Source organism: Leopardus geoffroyi, chromosome C1 (genome assembly GCF_018350155.1).
Source record: "Leopardus geoffroyi isolate Oge1 chromosome C1, O.geoffroyi_Oge1_pat1.0, whole genome shotgun sequence".
NCBI classification, from domain to species: domain Eukaryota; kingdom Metazoa; phylum Chordata; class Mammalia; order Carnivora; family Felidae; genus Leopardus; species Leopardus geoffroyi.
Genome location: NC_059328.1, coordinates 123,775,996 through 123,791,132, shown reverse-complemented (window position 1 = coordinate 123,791,132; position 15,137 = coordinate 123,775,996). Strand labels below are relative to the sequence as shown.

At 35.8% G+C, this 15,137-nt stretch overlaps 1 protein-coding gene across 1 annotated transcript in view; it reads left to right on the top strand.

Annotated features, from left to right (window-relative positions):
- The window catches only part of ACTR3 (actin related protein 3), a 67,097-nt gene that overhangs the window by 23,720 nt on the left and 28,240 nt on the right, over positions 1-15,137 (top strand). The window contains exons 2-3 of the mRNA XM_045479570.1: positions 5,416-5,471; positions 9,464-9,588. Coding sequence (XP_045335526.1) covers positions 5,416-5,471; positions 9,464-9,588 — 181 coding nt within the window. The remainder of the gene's footprint in view (positions 1-5,415; positions 5,472-9,463; positions 9,589-15,137) is intronic.

Sequence of the window (15,137 nt, the reverse complement as noted above, 5' to 3'; positions counted from 1 at the left end):
TTCCTCTAAGAGTTTTATAGTTTTAGCTCTTACATGTAGGTCTTTGATCCATTTTTTTAAATGTTTATTTTTCAGAGAGAGAGAGAGAGGCAGAGAGAGAGGGGCAGAGAGAGAGGGAGACACTATCTGAAGCAGGCTCCAGGTTCTGAGCTGTCAGCACAGAGCCTGATGAGCCTCAAACCCATGAATGGAATCCTGAGATCATGACCTGTGCTGAAGTCAGAAACTCAGCATACCGAGCCACCCAGGTGTTCCTTTTTGATCCTTTTTAAGTTAAATTTTGCATATGGTATAAGATAAAGCTCTAACTTGATTCATTTACATGTGGATAGATAATCCACTTTTCCCAGCACCATTTGTTGAAAAGACTATCCTCTCCCCAATTGAATGGTTATGGCACCCTTTTCAAAAAACATTTGACCTTTTTTGGGAGGTTTTATTTCTGAGTTCTGTTCTATTCCATTAGTCTATATAGTTTGTGTGTACCTCACCGCCTCATTGTTTTGGTTACTTTAGTTTTGTAGTAAAGCTTTGAAATCAGGAAGTGTTGAGATCTCTAACTTTGTTCTTTTTCAGGATTGTTGATGGTCCCTTGAGATTCCATGTGAATTTAGGATTTTTTTCTATTAATGCAAAAACAAAAAAACATTCTTGAGATTTTGATAAGGATTGCATGAATCTGTAGATTGATTTGAATAAATGCTTTGCAAATATAAAGATTTGTCCCAGGTCTGAATCTTACATTAAGTGATGTTCTCCAACTGGCAAATTTAAGAGAAAGCCAAGCTGTTTAATCCCATGTTTAAAACTTAAAGGGAGGAAATGTTAGCAAAGTGTCTACTAGCTGTCTGAAGGAAGAGTTTCTGCTTGAAGGCAACTTAGATTTTGGTGTGTGTGTGTGCGCGCACTTCTTTATAGATTTATTGTATAATCTGGTTAAGTATTGTGTTCCTGAGTTGCTTAATTATATAAAACACTTTTTGAACACCCAAAGGAACTGAATAGAAAATTGCAAGGGCTGTGGAAAAATAAAGTATACCGACAGAATCTATGAATTTAAAACAAAAATTCATTTTGGAAGAGTGAAGCTAAAAATGTTTCACTGTGATCTTTGGTTAGTATTTTAATAATAAAAAAGAACATTGTTGTAACAAGGAGAGGAACATGTATGCATGGTTTGAGAAAGTCTTAATATGAAAAAGTTTGATTTGAAATCTATTTACTTTATTACACAAAATTTGAATTTTGCATGTGTCAATGAAAGCAAAGAACTTTTAGTTTAAATACAGTGAACACATCCTTAAATTATAATTTAAAGAGTTCGAGTTAACAAATGCCATTAATTGTGAGAAAAGAGTTTCTTTTAGAGAAAAAGCAAGAAAAACTTTTCTGTCATTTACTTGTACAGTTTCTTCTCTGTGGTGACTATCAAGAATTTTGAGAGGTCATCATAAAAATGTCTTAATCAAATCAGCCATTTCAAGTATAAAAGCTGATAAATTAAGTTAGGTTAATCGAGGCTACTTTATATTTGAAAAGCTTTAATTTGAAACTTATAAACAAATTTAGTACTTAATATCTGTACTAATAATTTATATTCTTTTTGTCATATTTATGTTGAGAAAGTTTAAATGAATGTTAAAAACAAATCTCTTATAGCTATACCCAAATGCCCTCCAATTCATTCCAGTATACTCTTCAAATATTAGCATATTTTGTGTGCATTGATATGTACTGTTCTAACTCATCCTTTTAGACTCAGCTGACCAGTTCTTTCAGATCTTCCTAGACTCTTTCCCTCTCCTCTCTCCTACTTTCCCTATTTCTCTGCTCATATAAGAACATTAAAATGTCTTTTTGGGCGGGCCTGGGTGGCTCAGTCAGTTAAACATCCGGCTCTTGATTTCGGCTCAGGTCATGATCTCTAGTTTGTGAGTTTGAGCCCAGTGTTGTGGGGTCTGCTTGGGATTCATTCATATATATTCTCTCTCTCTCTCTCTCTCTCTGTCTCTGTCTCTGTCTCTGTCTCTCTGTCTCTGTCTCTCCCCCCCACCCCCCCCTTTCCTCTCTCTCTGCTCCTCCCTTGCTTGTGTAAAATAAATAAAAGTAAATAAATAAACTTAAATAAATGGACTTTTGTGGATTTTTTGAGCAGTTTCAAAGCTGTTTTAAAAAACAACTTTTAAAGTTTGCTAATAGTATAGGAGAGTGGTTTTAAAGAGTCATATCGTTTGTTATCTAGCACTTTGCTCTCTCTCCAGTAGAGAAAATGTGACTTCAACCTAACTTAGTAACTCTTTTCTAGAGTTTAGGATAAGACTTTTTCAGTTTTTTTAGATTGTATTCTGTGCCACAAACATTTTTCTTCAAGCTACAAGCCAAATTAATTTTTAGAGGCTAAGCACATTTTAAGGTTAAAAGTAAACTAGGAGATTTCCCTTTATATTTCTTAAAAATTGGTGAAAATTGAGATACTTTTTGATGCCATTTTAGTATTTGAGATACTCGAGATATTTGAGTACCTTTGATACACTGTTTAACTTTAAATCCAGGGCAGTAGAGCATTGGTAGATGTATTTGGCTATTCTCCTACAAAAACTTAGAAAATTATTTGGCTGTGGTGTTGTAAGTATAGTAGAAATGATTAAATGTTATGGTATATCCATATAGCTAATATGCTAGGTAGTTATTTTTGTGTTTGGGGGAGAGCACATTTGTTTTGATTATGTATTGACTGTTTTGTATTAGTCTGGTAAAAACTGGTTGATTAGATTCTTCTTTTGGTGTTTTTTCTGAAACTAATTTATTGCTGAATATGCTCAACTTAGGCTGTTGGATTTTGACCAGGGATGGAGTATTGATTAATCTGGTGAACTTGACAAATGGAAGTTTTCTTAAGGGAGTTTTTACTGTAATGGTTTCTACTTCAAATATCTTACTACTTTATTTGGGAGTTGGTATTTACACACAGGAAAATAACAGTTTGGCTTGTGTAACGAGTGATTGTTGAGATTGAATTTATTGAGGGAAAGGATGACTGATAATTAAAATGATCAGGAAAACTTCATGGAGGAGTCCTAAGTTGTGGTGAGAGCTTTCTGAGAGGGTGCCATGTAAACACGGATAATGTGATGGGGAAATAGCAAGTCATTGTGGAGGAAAATGAGTAACAAGTGCAGTGTGCTTTGAGCTGGGTTCATGGAAGCAAATGATGGGAGACACTTAACATGTTTAATTGGGACTTATTGTGAAGTTCCTTAATATTCAGCTGAAGGAATCAGAATCATACAATTTTTTTTTTTATCTGAAAGGGACTTTAGGAATTACTTAATAATGAATCATTTTATAGAAACAAGAAGCAGTTTGTACTTAATATTGTAAGCAGTAGAGCCTCATTTGAAGATATGTGAGTTAGGCAGTGATATTTAGGGAGATTATTCTTCTTTGTAGGGGTAATAGAATTGGAAGTAAGACATTCTGTTCTATTAGGGTATTATTTATAATGACTTAAATTGCTTTGATGACTAATGGTAAAAAAAAAGGTAGAGGGATTAGATGAAGGAATAATTAGATATTAATCTCACACTAAGTATTGTATAGTAAACTTCTATGATGTTGTGGCTCAGACAGTTTTAGACTGTCATGTTTTGTAAGTCTTTATTGTAATAAAGCATAAGTCAGCTCCATTTGTCCACTGTGGGGACAAAGTATACTGTTTGAAGGTTAGAAAAGTTTTTGTTTAGAGGCAGTGATACTTAACTTGCTGTTTGCAGGATGGGTTAGAGTTTAGCAGTTGCATTCAGCGTTGAAAAGAGAGCATCTCCTGTAGTTGGAAGTGTTAACAGTGGCTCCGTGGCATGAAATGAGTTGTTCTGTCCAGAAAACGTTAGCAGTTTTATGGCTAGGGAGCCTGGTATAGTATGTCAGCGCTGTTGGGAAAGGTGGTCAGGAGCCAAATATTAGAGCTCTTTTGTATGCCTTGCAAAGAAGTTTTGTTTACTTTTTAAACGTGGACAGTGGGGAATCTTGGAAGAGGTTTTAGTCAGAGCATTATCACATTTGGAAGAGTTTATGTTTTCTCCTTACTTTTAACGAGTTAGCCTATTTGGCACTCTTAGTTCTTGAACTTAGTTTTGAACCATGTTCTCCCCAAAGAGAGCTTTTTTCCTTCTTCTTATATTAAGAAAGAAAAAAAAAAAAGTTCTGCAGATATTATTAGAAGCCAGGAATCTCACAGCAATTTACCTGCCTACTATTTAGCAGTGAGTTTGAATATGAGTAGTATAAAATGTTGTTACTTTGTCTTTAAAGCCTGCTCATAGTTAATAGGTTTTCATATTTAGCCAGGTATCTCCTATTTAGCCCATAACGCGCAGCTTATCAAAACTCAGCTTTTAGTTCCTAATCATCATTGTTGTCGTTATTTTCTTATTGTAAGAATATAGGCTGAATCCACTGTGGCAAGGCATTTAAAAATTAGTTATTTTGAATAGTAATGTATTCAAATGGTATGAAAAAATATGCAATAAAAAATCTCCTCCTCAATTCTGCCCATCACCTACCCAATTCCCTTTTCTGGAGACAACCACAGTTATTGATTTCTTTGTATTCTTCCAGAGATACTCTGTGTGTCTATACAATCAAGTACATTTTATGTGTTCTTACTCCTCTCCCTTACTTTATACAAATACTGTATAGTGTATGTGAAACATTGTTCTGTACCTTGCTTTTTGTTCATTTAACAGTACGTTTTGGAGGTTGTTCCATATCAGTCCATAAAGAGCCTCTTCGATCTCTTTTTTAATAGCTGCATAATATAACATAGGATGAAGTTAGCATATTTAACTAGTTTCTCATTTCATGTTTATTTAGGTTATTTTCAGACTCTTGCTGTTATAAGCAAGATTGTGGCAAATGGCCTTGATACATGTTATTTCACATGTGTAGGATATTCCTGTAGGATCAGTTTCTAGAAGTGGAATTTCTTGTTAAAAGCTGTGGGTATTTATAATTTTGGTATAATTTTGGAAAATAGGGATATTTACATGCATTGAAGCTATGGGATTTTGTAAATTTTTTTTTTTTTTTTCAACGTTTATTTATTTTGGGGACAGAGAGAGACAGAGCATGAACGGGGGAGGGGCAGAGAGAGAGGGAGACACAGAATCGGAAACAGGCTCCAGGCTCTGAGCCATCAGCCCAGAGCCCGACGCGGGGCTCGAACTCCCGGACCGCGAGATCGTGACCTGGCTGAAGTCGGACGCTTAACCGACTGCGCCACCCAGGCGCCCCAAGGGATTTTGTAAATTTACCCACAGTGGAATCTCACTTCATAACCAATGGAGATCTGAGAAATAAATTCATAATTGCTATGATACTAGTGAAATCCTTAAAATTTTCTTTTTTATTTTGCAGGTATACAAAACTAGGATATGCTGGAAACACAGAACCACAGTTTATCATCCCTTCCTGTAAGTATTCTTTTAAGCCACAAGCTGATTTAAAGATCTTTTTCTTAATCGTTAAAGTAAAAGATAATTATTTCTGGCACTGTGTAAGATTTTAGTCCTTTAAAAACACAGTTTGCTAAGTGTGACCTCATTTGCACACCTCTCACCATTCATTTTAGCTATTTAGTTCTTCATTTGCCAGATCTACCAAATGTCTCTTTTTAAAGACATAAATGAATGAACTGAAAATCACACAATTTTCTGCTTTGAGGATATTTCTGTTAACAGTTTGTGGGTGTAACTGTTCAGTAGTTCATCCTCTATTGCACACCTATGAAGACTATTCTTTGGTGTGTAGACATGATTGTTGTTTGCCAGACTTCTGTTTATTGACGTCCCTGCTGAAAGCCCATGTTTCAAAATAAGGATGGCATCTCATTTTTAGAAATGTTGACTTGAGCTGTTTTCTAATATTTTATAACCGTACTTACGTTGTTTTTGTTCTATCCTCTGTTAACTTCACTTTAGCCTGACCATCAACTTTCAGTAGTTTGTCTTTCAGTAATTATTTATTTATTAAAAAAATTTTTTTTTTAATGTTTATTTTTGACAGAGAGAGAGGGAGAGAGAGAGAGAGAGAGAGAGAGAGCGCGCGCGAGAGAGAGAGCGAGCATGAGTGGGGGAGGGGCAGAGAGAGGAAGACACAGAATCAAAAGCAGGCTCCAGCCTCCGAGCGGTCAGCACAGAGCCCGACGTGGGGCTCAATCCACATGGGATCTCAACCCCGAGATCATGACCTGAGCCAAAGTCGGACGCTCAACTAACTGAGCCACCTAGGCGCCCCAACTTTCAGTAGTTTTTTAAAAAATACTCTTCACACTTGGTTTGTTAACACTCTTATTTGTTAGCATTGATTATGCATCTGGTTTTGAATGGACATACTTTTGTACTTTTGACTTTCAAACATATAAAGTACCCTGATCTACTTGTCCTACTGCCAAATCAAAATTTTAACAATATCAGGTGAAAAATCTTTTGAGCCATTGCTTGGTGGTGCTAACTCCTGGAGTGTCACTAGTCTTACAAAGTAGTATTTGTGTGACTGTTTTGAATATTTTTGTGTAGTATATTCTTATTTATGAAAATAAGGAAATGGGAAAATAAACATGCAGGAGACTAATGAAACAGCTTAGGTTTCAGATCAGTGAAGTTGAGAACATGGTAGAAATTGCCAAAAATGCAGATCTTTAGTCTCTAGTCGGCACTCATTGGTCATGAATAGGTCAGTGGTTTTGTAATTAATATAGCAAGAACAAAATTCAATGTGAAATATGAGAAGTACATTGTTAAAATTGTAGTTAAGAGGGGAGCTTTTATATTTATATGTATACATATGTACACATACATTCATATAAATACATATATGTATCTTATTTTTTAGCTCTCCACTGACAAACCTGTTTGACTTTGTACTTGTGATACACTTTTGGTATACTTAGCTATGAATTGATTATGTAAGAACTTAGGCTTACTACCAAGAGGCACAAACTTCCAGTTATAAAATAAGTAGGTCATGGAGATGAAAACTACAGCATAGGGAATATAGTCCATAATATTCTAAATAGCATTGTATGGTCACAGATGGTCACCACTTAGCCTGGTGAGCACTGAGTAAGGTGTAGAGTTGTTGAATGAGTATGTTACATGCCTGAAACTAGTAAACATTTTATGTTAATTATACTTCAATTAAAAGGGGAAAAAGAGAATTTAGGCTACTACCTAAATCTAATTTTTTAATACATACAATGGATTTTAGGTGACACTGATGAAATCACTCATTCATGTGACTATAGTGATCTTAGTTTGGTGGTATTATTGTCTTTTCCTTATGTTTTATTCATGCATGTTTGTTGTCTACACTGAAGGACAGGTTTGCTTTTTTTTACTCTTTCCTTGCATTTATGTATCAATATACTGATTGTTGTTTATTTCAAGAATTTGGTAACAAATATTGGCTTTATTGCCCGCTAATATGGATAATACTTTTGTGGTCTAGTACCTGACTTAGTTATATTTGAGTTTAGTGTTAGACCCTTTTGTATTTTTATATCAGTGTCCTAAGGCTGCCATAACAAAGTTCCAAAAACTGGGTGGCTTAAAACATCAGAAATTTATAGTTTTGGAGGCTAGAATTCCAAAATCAGGTTGTCAGTAGGGCCATGATCTTGCTGACAGCTCTAGGAGAAGAACCCTCTTAGCTGCTTCTTCTAGCTTCTGACGTTTGCTGATAGTGCTTGTACATGCATCACTCCAGTCACATGGCTGTCTTCTCCCGATGTGTCTTCACATTGTCTTCTCTCTGGCTGTGTCCAAATTTCCTTTTTTATAAGGACACCCACCAGTCATGTTGGATTAGGGCCCACCCCAATAATCTCTTTTCAACTCAAAAGACCCTCTTTCGAAATAAGGTCACATTCTGAGGTACTGGGGATTAAGACTTCAACATACTTTGGGGAAGATATTCAACCTATAAAATGCTGATTTTGTTATTTCATAATTTATGATCTTTTATAAGGTGTTGTGATTAAGCATTTATTTCATGAGATTACTGATTTTCTTTTCCTTTTTTTTAAATCTTAAGTGGACGTGTTGTCTTTGTTGGAGACCCATCTTTGGAACCTTAGGATCTCATCACCATTGTACCCATTCTCTATTTTGTCTCTTTGCCAAAATATGCAATTTTAGTTTTCGTTGTCTTTCTTACGAGAAGTTGTAGCGTGTTAAAAATCCATTTCTGTACTGAAAGAAGATTTTTGATTTTGGAGTTTTTTACATCCAGTTTTAATGCTGCAAGTCCAGTTTTTATAATCAGATACAGCCAGTTGCCACTGATGAGCATGGATATTTGATTTGGAAAGCCTGTAGATTTGGTTCAGAGTTATTTGCATATATCTTTGTTTTTCAGGAAACTTGTAGTGAGCCATCTGGATGTCTATGGACATTATAAATAAATTACTAGAGAAGCTTTCTAACATTTTGAAGGAGTAGACTGGATTTAGAATATCTTTCCTTCAGTATTTTCTACCCATCTTATTAAGAATATAATTGTTATTAAATGAAAGTATAACAGTTGAATGCTAGATCATTTTAAGTACATGCAGATAATTATTTTGAATGAATGCTTAACTTGAAGGATTCAGAAATTTATATGTTAATTAAGAAATATATAGGTTTTAGGTCAAGAACTGTGGCTGGGTTTCTGGAATTATTTAAGGGGAATGTTGTGGATTTTACTTAAATGATTTGAAATTTCCCTTTGTGGGATTAAAGTTTAACAGAACCCTGTGCCAGTGTTATATTTACATTTTTTTTATTTTTTATTTTTGAGAGAGCGCAAGCCAGGGAGGGGCAGAGAGAGAGAGGGACAGAGGATCTGAAGCGGGCTCTGCACTGACAGCAGCTAGCCTCATGTGGGACTTGAACTCACGAACTGTGAGATCACGACCTGAGCCGAAGTTGGACTCTGAACCAACTGAGCCACCCAGGTGCCCCCAGTGTTATATTTAAATTGCCAGTCCATAATAGTGCAAATAGGAAGAAAGCTTTTGAAAAAAAATTCCCCTTTTGTTTTCCTGTTTTCATTTGTTAGTGTTTTTCATTTTTTTTCTTTCTGATTATCCATTAAGCATATGTTGACTTGGTGGGATTATAATCTTGCTCAAATCAGAATAGATTCTACATAGTTTTAAAAAATATAACTGAAACATTCCCACAACAGTACTTCTACTTATGGCTTTTACACTTGAGGCCTTGTCTGTGGATGGAAGTTGAGATTTCATTGTGTTAAATTAATTTTGTCATTGATTTCTTAAATGACCTTTGTGCTCTGCTTTGACAATTTATGTTAGGTCATGTTGTGTTTAATAATACTTTATAATGGAAGAAATATAAGTTAATATGTCTCATTTGAGAAAAGCAAATGTTCACATGTATAAATAACTTTTATTTTTAAGGTATTGCTATTAAGGAGTCAGCAAAAGTGGGTGATCAAGCTCAGAGGAGGGTGATGAAAGGTGTTGATGACCTAGACTTCTTTATTGGTGATGAAGCAATAGAAAAACCTACATATGCAACAAAGGTATATTTTTATGATTTCTATAAATAAATAATACATTTTTTTAAAAATGAGTTTGCTCAGTGATTGTGCCATCTAGAATTTTACTCAATTATAGGCCTAATACCCTCAACCACTTTAGTGTAGAAATTTCTTCTTCTTGAGGCTCCTCCCAACCTTGCTTTGTTTTTTCCTCCTGAGAGGAAAATTTTTACCCATTCAAATGAGCGGTATTTACTTTTCCGTGCCACTAGACCTCAGAGCCATCAATGTGAGTGGCTTTCTCTTACTTCCATAGTGCTGCATCTAGAGACATGTCTTTCCCATCTTCAGACTCACACTGTTTCTTTCTTGAAGCTTATGTCACCTGGAAATGCCTCTCTCTTTTCCTCTTGTTCTTTTTCTTTTCTAGTTCCTGACCCTTCTTTCTTTCCCTTTTAATTGAGGTATAATTTCTATATAGTAAAATAGGTAAGTTTTCATTTTGTAGTCTAAAAATATTTGTGATCATAATCCTAAAAGTTTAGTGTATAGAGCAAATAAATCTAGTGACCCACCTGCTTTCCTTGTACCTACTCCACACTGTTACCACCCCTGCCCACACTGAAAGGCAAACACCATTGTGACCTTAATTTTCTTATTTTTAGATGCTGACTTTGCCTTATTTGCACATTTTTTTGCACATTTCTTCCGTACCTTTTATTCCCTTCTGATAATTTATTCACTAATGAACAATGAACAACTACTGTGTGTAAAAAAAACCCTAAGTGCTAAGAGTACAATGGTAAATAAGAAAAATGGCTTCCCTGTCTTCAAGGCTAGTATAATGTGGTGGAATGGAAGACATTGAAGAAATAATTACAAGTGTTATGAAGGTTAGAAAAAGGAAAATACAGGATGCTTTGGGAATATACATCAGGAGTAGCTTACCTGGTTTGTAGATTTTGGAAAGTCTTTGAAGAATATATCTTTTCAGCTGAGGCTTGAAGAATAAAACGAGTTAGATGAATGAATTGTGTAGCAAGATTGTTTTAGGCAGAGACTGTAATATTCAGGAAGGCTTGGAAGTATGAGGGAACTTGGAATTGAACAACCAGTGTGCCTGAAGCATAGAGAATAAGGTGGAAAGAAGTGAGGAGGCTGGTTATATAGGCCAGGACAAGATGGTTGGAAGTATTGTTAGGCCAGACATGTTAAAGGATTTAAACTCTGTCCCATGGACAACATTAATGAGTTTCAGTAGAGGAATAATGTTAGTGACTAAAAGTACAAATATTGAAGTCTCTATGCTTACGCTGGAAATCTATGCTACTTTCTTGCTTTGTGGTATCATTCAGTAACTTAAGCTTTCTGAGTTTCAGTTTCTTGATTTATAAAATGGGAATATTTTTGGTACTTCAGGATTGTTGGAAGGTTTGATGAGATAATGCATATAAAGCAATTGTTAACAGGGTGGTGCTTTGTTCCTAACGAATGAGCACTATGTGTTAGCTGTTTTTATTATTTGGGAACACAGCGTGATTCTGGGAAGGCCATACTGTAGATGAGACACGGAATATTAGTGATTGGACTACGTTTGATGGCAGTGGGGATAGACAGAAACAGATTATGTGTGTGTGTCTCTCACACACATACTTAACTTCTGTTATGGAAAACTTCATATGTATAAAAGGAATAGAAAGGAATGTAATGAACCCCCACATACCAGCTACACAAGTTTGGCAGTTATCAACCCATCACCAACCTTGTTTGATCTGTATCTTCCCCCTCCCTCCGATTATTTTAAGGTAAATTTCACATATTGTTTCACCTACAAATACTTCTCTCTTAAAGACTTTTAAAAATATAAATATCACACCCAAATACAGTGTGCACTTTGTTAATAATATCTGAAATCTAATAAGTACTCACATTTCCCTGGTCATTTCTTATCTTGGTTAATCTGTTTGAATCAAGTTTTAAACAAGGTCTACTCCTTTGATTTGGTTGACAGGTTGCTTAGGTCTGGGGTTCTTTTCTGTGTGTGTGTGTGTGAGAGAGAGAGAGAGAGAGAGAGAAAGTGAGTTCTTCTTTCCTTTATGGAAAAATTTTGGTTATTTGTCTTGTTAAATGTCCCACTTTGTGGATTCTTATGATTACATTCTTCTGTCACTTAACATGATCCTCTGTTTTCTATGTTTACTTCTTTGTTGTAAAGTATTAAATATAGAAGTCTGATTAGATGTGTTTAAGTTATGTGGTTGTGGGTGTGTGTGTGTGTGTGTGTGTGTGTGTGTGTGTTTGGTTTTTTGTTTTGTTTTTTTGCCAAGAATAAAAACGTGGATACCTAAGGAGTAGTAGGGAATGATTAACAAGATATTGGTGGTAAACAGTACTTGAGGATAGTTCCCAGCTCCTGGATAGTCTTCGTGCCCTTTATTTCTTGAGATTGAGACTATTTGAGGAGAAACACTTTGGACTGGTGTGGTTTAGGGAGGAGAGGGTAAGTTTAGTTTTGCATGTGTTGTGTTTGAGGTGCCTGAGAAACATCTTATACATTGTTAGGCAGTCAGGTACTTGGCTTTTGGAGCTCAAAAACATGATAGCTAGAGACAGATGTCTGGAAAGTATCTACTCTAGAAAGGATGAGATTACTTAGGGGAGTGTACTTGGGAAGAGGCCCAGGATGTACCGTTTAGATTTGTATAGAAGAGGGAAAGCCTACAAAGGAGACTGAGAAGCTGTGGTTCGAGAGACTGGGCTAGATAGGAAGGAATATAAACAGTGTGGAATGCTGCCAAGGTATCAAATAAGCTAGAGCCCATATATCATTTACTGTCGTTAGCTACAGGGATGTCATTTGTAACCTTAAGAATAGTTTTAGAAGAGTGAGAACCCAGTGAGGCTGGGTTCAGGTAGGTTGGATTGTGAATATTAGGCCAGGAAAAAATGACAGTAATAATTCGTTGGGGTTTGTCTGTGATTGGGAGCCAGAGTTAGATGAATAGACAAGTTGTGGGACTAAGAAGAGATGTTTAAATGCTAATGTGAAAGAGCCATTAGAAAAAGGTGTAAGTAACAGGAAAGATGTAGTCTAATCCAGGTGACTAAGAAAGATAGGGATGGCATCCAGAGCACAGATGATGTAATTGATATGGGTGGTTTTTTTTTTTTTTTTTTTTGGGGGGGGGGTCTCTTCACTTACAAAAAAGTGAAAGAGAAACAAGGGTCAGTATGGAATCAGTTTTATAGATTTGGTGGAAGGAGGTTGGATTCCTGACTTGGCTTCTGCCTTCTCTGTGAATGAAGTACATGGTGACATCATCTCTGCTGCCCAGGGAGTTGGGGAAGAATACATGAGTGATAGATAGGGAGAACATTTAAAATTATCATTGTGAAGAGTGAAGATGAACAGAGTAGGGAAACAAAGGCTTGCCAGGCAAAGTTAGGTATAGAATTGAGAATGCAATTATGAATACTTAGTTTTATCCACCTAGTTATGTATGTGTCTTCAGTATAGTCAGTATTCTGGGTATAGGCACATTTAGCAAAGGGTTATACTAGGTTAGGTTTTGATAGATGGCATGACAAAAGGAAATATGAGTAGTCAAAGTGATGGGGCATAAAATCTAAACCGTGTGTGTGTGTGTGTGTGTGTGTGTGTGTATGTGTGTGTGTGTATTTGGGGAGGTTTGATAACTAGGGAATAATTACCAGAGCCAGTGAACTACAAGTCTTATTGTGATGAGCAATATAGTGGGCTGCTGGAGTATTCCAGAAGAGGTTATGATCAGAGAGGGATATACTTGGATTCCAGGAATTTAGAGATGATAGTGATACCAAGATCTAAACTGCAGCCAGAATGGAAAATAAATCTTTGAAGGTGATGAAGTCAGTGAGCTAAGAGGCCAGAGTTTCTCTGCACTGATTCTGTTCTCTTAAACACATTTTCAACACATTTTCTTAAACACATTTTCAAATGCTACAAACAAACCAAAACAATAAAACTTCTCTCAGTCTTTATTCCTACTCCTTTTCCTCAGCCTTTTAGAGCTCTCATTTTGCTCATTTTCCTCTTTCCTTTTAAAACCAAACTTCTTATTTAGTCTCATTACTTGAATGCAGATTATTTTTAAACTGTTTGTTAATCCATTAGTATATAATAATCTTTATCCTTCTTAGTTTGTCTGTCAACAGGATAGCTCTGATAATTCTCTTCCTAACATAGACTTTTCTATTTTATTCTTACTTCCCCCGCCTTTGCCTCTAATCAAATGTGTTATTTCCCATGTGCTTTCCCTGATTCTTATCTATCTATCTATCTATCTATCTATCTATCTATCTATCTATTTAAACATATTTGTTTTTGAGAGAGGGACAGAGTTTGAGTGGGGGAGGGGCAGAGAAAGAGGGAGACACAGAATCCGAAGCAGATTCTAGGCTCTGAGCTGTCAGCACAGAGTCCGACATGTGGGGCCCCAACCCATGGACTGCAAGACCATGACCTGAGCTGAAGTTGGAAGCTTATCTGACTGAGCCACCCAAGCTCCCCTCTTAATCTAGGTGATCTCATGCACTTCATTCCCTACGACTACAGCCCAGATCTCTGCTTCCAATTCCTTGACCGTTACATTTCCAACTACCTGGCTCTCAAGTTTAATATATCCAAAACAAAATTCATTACATATATATTCTACCCTTGCTTATTCCAAGACAATACAGAACACAACTTTTGTATCTTGATTAATAGACCCTCTCCAATCTGACTTCAGAACGGAAACTTGTTGATACATTTGAGTTTGTTCTCATTCTTATTGACAGAAATCTTCAGTATGGCCTAACATCATCCATACCACAATTGGGGCTCTTATTCTTTCTTGCTTGATTCTTTTAAGATGAATTTCAGCTTTCCCAATGCTGCACTAATGATGTTTCTGAAAATCAAAGCTGTTCTTGTCATTGCGCTGCTTAAAAATTGCCACTGATGAACTATTTCTTATAGAATAAAACACAAATACATGGTAAGTAAATGCAGTTTTTGAGAATCTGGTATCCTTCATCTAGAACTGATTTATCTCTTTATACTTCCTCTCCCCAAGCCTTTTGATAACTGCAGTGTTTGTATATTATGTAGTGTTTGTATGTATCTTTTCTATTCTGTCTACATGTTTTCCCTCTGCCCCCCAAAAAAACAGTATTGACAAGGTTGCTCCTTTAAGACCCAGCTTAGATTATGACTTCAGTCATAAAGGAATAGGAGGAGCCTTTCTGTTTTCCTTCAGAAGCCAAGTTGGTCATCTTGTGCTAGATACTTTATTTCTTTAAGATCTTACAGTGTATTATTTGTATCTGTTTCTTTCATTAGGCTGAATTTGTGGGCAGGATGGTCATGTCCTTAGCATTTTTGCCAGTGGTTCACATTAGGTGCACAATAATACTTGACTAATAAATGAATAAGCTCTTAGAACATTGAAATATGTAAACTTCCAGTAACATTATAAGATGAATGATGTAGTACATTCATTTCCCTTCCCTAAAGCAAACTGAAGAGTATTTCTTTTATTTCAAATTTTAATTTAAATTCTAGTAGAAGT